This window comes from Apis dorsata, unplaced genomic scaffold, assembly GCF_000469605.1.
Source record: "Apis dorsata unplaced genomic scaffold, Apis dorsata 1.3 scaffold_347, whole genome shotgun sequence".
NCBI lineage: Eukaryota > Metazoa > Arthropoda > Insecta > Hymenoptera > Apidae > Apis > Apis dorsata.
The window spans coordinates 400,688-406,907 of NW_006263614.1; the positions used below are offsets into that span (position 1 = coordinate 400,688).

General features: G+C 40.3%; 1 protein-coding gene across 1 annotated transcript in view; it reads right to left on the reverse strand.

The window, feature by feature from the left end:
- Positions 1–2,919: 2,919 nt before the first annotated feature.
- The window catches only part of LOC102671322 (probable JmjC domain-containing histone demethylation protein 2C), a 216,726-nt gene continuing 213,425 nt past the window's right edge, over positions 2,920–6,220 (reverse strand). The window contains exon 9 of the mRNA XM_031511762.1: positions 2,920–2,929. Within this exon, the coding sequence (XP_031367622.1) occupies positions 2,920–2,929 (10 nt within the window). The remainder of the gene's footprint in view (positions 2,930–6,220) is intronic.

A 6,220-nucleotide genomic window follows, 5' to 3' on the forward strand; every position in this document is an offset into this window, starting at 1 on the left:
CAAACAGGATCTCCCCTCGGTAGCGGCAAATAATGGGAGGCAGGAAACCAAAGGGAATAGCTAGGTTGCGCCAGGCTTTGAGGCAAGTAGCCGAAGCTGCTCGGAGGCCTCGCTCCTGGTTTATGTAACGCGAGTGAAGAGGAACATTAGTGCCTAGGTTTCGAGTGTCTCCTGTCTCCCGCATTCCCGGCAGCTGGTTGCATTTTGCATGTGCACGCGCATGCGTATGAGCCCCGGTATCTTTCTATCGCGTCACTCGGTCGCACGCATACGCCTGTGACCACGTTGCCTGTGTGTTCAAGGACAGAGATTTGCACGAGTAGTTATGGGGACACACATTTCCCCTATCTTCTTTTCGTGAAATTTCTCGAAAATACGGAAATTTTTTTTTTATGCGCGCCACTGTGAGTTTTATCCTATCTTGATAAAATCTGTTTTTTTTAAGTATATTTATGGCTCGATAATTATATAAATTTTTATGGACAAAATTGCCTTCGAATGTAAAATCAATTCAATTTTATATTGGAATTTTAAATAATAGTAAATAAAAAAATACAATCAATTGTTGCAAAATTATTTATCTAAAAACATTGCGTGGCTTGATAATTATTTATACAAATATGATATAAGGATAGAAATTTAAATTTTGGCATAATTTCCGAATTTTTGAATCACCGTATATATAAAGAAAAAAATGTTCGAAGAACGGCTCGTTTTTATGGTATCTCACGAGTCACCGAGCCGAGTTTCTTCGATGAATCACAAGTGACCTCGAACCTTTACGATTTCGATGAACGGCTTCGAACATCTGCTTTCATCAGGCTGAACAAACATGGAGGAACACTTGTACTCGATACGAGAGACGGAAATATGTACGTACTTAATCCGAGCTTGCTACGTTAATTAATAACCTGTGAAGTTGGCGACACACACGTAATTGAATTTTGCACGGGTAAATATCCTCAGGAATATTGGATTACACCAAGGATATTGAGTTACGTGTTCTCCGCGTAAGCAGACCGAGGAAAGAAACCAAAAATACGTCCCCTTCATTGACGCTTTTTATACATCGAACACGTACGATGGCTTATCGGGGGAATGTGCAACAGTGGCATTTTTTGCAATGGTGTCACGGTTGACCTTGTTGTTTCAGCTATGTATATCAGACACGCATACACAGGCACACGTGTGCCCTTAGGATATCGGATATATAACTACCAACAACCGAGAATCGATAAACCTTTCGCACGTTCCTCGCACATACTTGGCTAGCACAACAGAAGGAGGAGGAAACTACCGATCGAGTTGCCGCATTTTTCCGCGAACTAATATATGTATGAACGTGAATTGAGCGAAACAATTCGCGATAATTATTATTATATGATCGAGGTGGAACAAGGATACGAAATTGTGGGATAATTTTCACGCTTTCAAATCAAAGTTTTATCGAAGTGGAATCAAGCTTATGAGAATAAACGACGCGAATGGCGTGCCGAACGAAACTGTACCTTGGCCTCGGCTCACTGATTAACAAAACCGCACACGCGGCGGATGACGTTACGAATTAAACGCGGTTTCAACGAGTTAACGGCTCGCATTTACGAAGGTAATTAGCCATTCTGTTTAACATCGAGGGGAAACATCGCGTAAAGAAAATGCATAATACAAACACAGACCGCGCCATAGTAAAAGGAGCAAATTGAAAACTGGTTGGATTCTATCGCAATAAACGACAAATGGCCTTGATCGAGGTATAGCCTCGTACAACACGATTCGCGCACGCGCACCAGCGCACCGTACTGATCGCTGGGTCGTGCATGTCGAGCACAAAGCCCTTTGTAACTGTTCAGACCACCGGCTATCGATTGTATCTAACGTAGGGGCTTCCGCAAATATCCGTGAACGTAACTATATTTAATTCTTTTCATCTCTTTTTCTCTTTCTTTTTGATCCTTCTTTTTTTTTTTATTTAAAATTTTTATAAAATATTATAGATACAAGAGGATTTATGGACAATTGAAATTCGATTTCTGCCGCAAAAATTCATCCGTACAAATATTGATTAGAAACATTTTGCGAGCTTTTTCGCGAAAGATACTTTTCGTTCGAAACGAATGAAAGCAATGTCACATCCAAACTAAAATTTTGAATAGCTTGCAATCAGTTATTGTATTGTTCAATCGTCACGTTAATCGAAAATGTTAAATTGTGTTGAACGAGTAAAAATATCTATTTAGAAAGCGAGATATCGTTCATTGTAAACTGCTTCTAAACTCGTTTATATAAGAACTTATGTTTATAATGAATTCATATTTGTAAAGTTTTATAAAGATTGATATACAGACTTTTCCAGATACGAGAGTTAATATAATCAGTAAATAATTTTTCAAATTAAATTGGATATGATATTTAATTGCATAAAAAAAAAATGTAAGAAATGTATTATGAAATTCTAATTAATTTTTCATTATATTCAACTGCTAGCGTTTCTGGTTCGTGAATACATGAAAATACAATGTTTCCTCGTTAATGTTCGCATTTTCTCCCTCCGTAGTGTTCATCCCCACCAATTCCTGGAACTACTGCGACGAAGCGTGCATACTTACACTATGTGATTAACTGAACTCTCGAATCTGAATACTCTTTATCTCATTCGCGCTCAATGTTTCTCACTTTCCTCTTCTCAAAGAGCGAACGAATCAAAAAGCTACTGATAATTTCAAGAAATCTATTTCCCTCGACATTGCAATCCATGCGAATATATAGAATAAGAAGAAATAATGTATCTTTCTGATTAAGCTAAAAGTAAAAAAAAAATCTATATAAATTATCAATGTGTGTATTTTTTCACAAATACACAGACAAAGAAATAAAACATTTAAGAGATTTAAATAAAATTTAGAACAAAAAAGAAAAACTTTACTCCGATCTAAAAATGAGATTTGATCATATAGATGATCTGAATATATAATAAGAGAATTAAAAAGAGTGATTTCATCGAACAATTGATCTATTATTTCCAAGTTTCTATCAGTTAAACGAGTTGAGATTATTAGAACGTTTGGACACGTTTGACCTTCAATCCGGCGAGTTATTAACGAGTGCATAATAAAAGAATGCTTTATACTTGAATTTTGTGAAAGTGGTGAAAGTTGATTGGTTCGCTCGCTCCTACGTGTAAACGCGGCTTTATAACACAATTGTCGAAAGTATCTTACTTACTATGGTCTTAATTGTGAACGTGAGGTATACACCGCGTTATCGTTTCGTAACACGGATTTACGTAATCGAAGAACACGAGAGAACCACCAGACATTGGATCGATCGATTACTCTCCTCTATAGTAAAATGCTTTTCGAGGCGGGAGGAAGGTGGTGGTATCGTGACTCGAGGAGAGCGTGCTTCGGGAAAGGAGTTTGTTCCGTAATTTCTAACCTACACACGCGTTATCGACGTTGGAAGAGGCCTATAAGCTGAGGTTAAGAGCCACATGACGTGTTCTAACGCGAATGGCGCGCGAAAAAATATTACAATGCCTCGGCTGCCCCCGTAGGATTAACTTCCACAACCTTGGCGGTAATTGCAAAGTTGACAAACGTCTGCCGCGGTTGGTATTAAGTTTCAGCGCGCCGATCGCTTATGCATGAGGAGAGTTACGTCGGTCGCCAACTTTGATGGGCTAGCGCAGCTTTCAATCACAAGTTTTCCGTATTTCAACTAAAGAAAACGAAAAAAAAAAAAAAAAAAAAAACTGGTCGTCGAATAGTTCGTAGCAAGTTAAGTAATACAGAGCGTGCAATCGAAAAGATTTCGTCCCTAAAAATTTGCGGTATCTTTATCGATTTAAGGAGGATAATTAATTTAAAATCCTAAAAAAAAGGGAAGTCTAAAAAAGCCTCGAAATGGAAGAACGCGATAAAGGGGAATTCGAGGAATCAAATTTTCTCGCGGATTAATCGATCGCGGGCTTTAACTTGCGAAGCTCGTTAACGTGCCTCTAATTTTCTCCGCTAATTCTCGCTTCTTCGAGCTCGTCAGAAATTCCACGAGGTTTGGAATCTGTCGGAGCACGACCTTGGGAGTCGATACGCGAGACTAAAGTTCCGCGAAACTTGCGCGACAACTGCAGCGGGAGAAGCTAGATGCACACGGTTACATCGTTACTCGATGTGGCCGTGCCGTGACCTCACTAATACAACGCTCAGACATTTCACGTCGGGCCGAGTTCGAAGTACCGCCTTCCCTTCTCGAAGAATATATATATATATACGATCCCGATACGTCTTTCGTGTTCGAACTGTACAGAGCATTTGTCAAGTTCCTGTTGAACCTTCTACCTTTAACCTGTTGGATCGTTACGCGACAAAGAGAAAGAAAGAAGAAAAAAAAAGAAAAAAAAAAAGAGACGAGCCGGTAGGGTTTACGAACCGTGCATCATCGAATTGCATTCCCGTTGTATGGCGGCAGGGTTAATGCAAGGATCGTTATTTCCAAGATGGCCGATCCACTCGCCACGTGACCTCGGTGCGTGTATGCCTTGCACATACCAGCGGTTACTGCACGATCGTTCTTACTACGTAAGTAAGTGCTGTGTGTGTATCGTTTTTTCCTTTTTTCACCGTCTTCAAGCACGGTGCGTATGTATGTACACATGCTTCAACTTTTAACAAGTATACTCTCACGCGAGCAATCGTGTAGAGATTACCTTGTATTTTACATTTTAATCTACTAAAATGTTAGTTTGTATCCGCGTTTCCTATCCCCGTACGTTCACGTTTATTTCTCGTGTCTAGCAGAAATTCAAGGAATGAATCGTATTAAATTCTTGCTTAGCTAAACGTGGAATTTTTCCCGTAGATAAGATTATCTCGTTACACGTAGGATATTGTTTCAAAGTATATTACTTACCATTTATCTTTCGAGTATTTACAGAAATGATTAAATATAATTGAATTTATCTATTCCCTATTTGATTCAATAACAAAAATTTAAAAATTACTCGATACTCGAAATTTACAGATTAATCTTATTAAACGTCTAATAACAACGATACGAACTATGAGTCATATAATATTTTCCGTGTGTACTTATATATCATCAGATGTCTAACGATATGATACGATATGAACGCTCAAAAAATTACGGAATGCGAACAAACTTGATATTTCCATTATTCTTTCGCCGAGAGATATATAACGAATATAATCTAAAAGAGAAATAATCGATTATAACGTCAATTTCGTGGAAAGTTCGCCCATTAATCCGCGGACTTAGACGTTGCCGTGTGTCAGCGATGGCTGTAAGTGAGAAAAAAGGCTCGTTCCCCGGCCACTCGACGAATGTGTGCAGCCTCTCACGCACACGCTTCCTGCATTGTTACTTGGCATGGATCGCCGGCGAACGAGCCCCTTTTATTATTACCATTTGTTGCCGTGTACGTGTTTCCTGCTACGTCGAGTAACACCCTTGAACGCCCGCTAGACTATAAACCTCCTTCTCTCTCTCTTTCGCCCGTCCTCCCTTGCGGCCTTCGCGCTCTTGCTTCTCCCTTTTTCTCATTCCCCGCTCGTCCTCCCGCCGCTCACCGATGTGTGCGCGGCGTCGTCCATACGAAATGACCCATATATCCCCACGTAATGTTTCGGCAAAATAACGCGCGCGTGTCTGTTATGGTTTATTTATCGCGATCCTGAATTCTCACATTTGGGGCTTCAACACGGCGAATTGGAAGTCGAATCGGCGAAGTTAATGCTTTAAAAGCATCGTTGGCTCGTAGACGAGAGCGTGGGGAGAAAAATCAATGTTCGTCGACCGGTCTTAACGCGATTTTTCCCCCTTCTCCCCGAGTTCGTCCGTCGTATGGGAAACGTCGGTTCGAAAGACGAAAGGGGACTTACAGTTAGATACCGTGGTACAGACAGGTTTTTGCTAACGCGTTCTCAATTATCTCCTCTTTTTTCCTTTCTTCTTTTTTTTCCTCTCTCCCACAGCGTTTTTCCCTTCTTTCCATGCGAATAAAACCACGACAATCAATGAGCCGGTCGGAAGTAAGCGCATTCGTCTCCGGGGATTACATAATAACGAGGTTGACAATGAACGGCGAGATAAAAGAATTCCTTCGCGAATGGATTCGCCATTGAGGCAGCCCGACAGGAAGAAAGTGGAGGAAACATTGGCTCCTTTTATTAACGCGAACGTTTCCTGGGAGCAACCGGTTGCG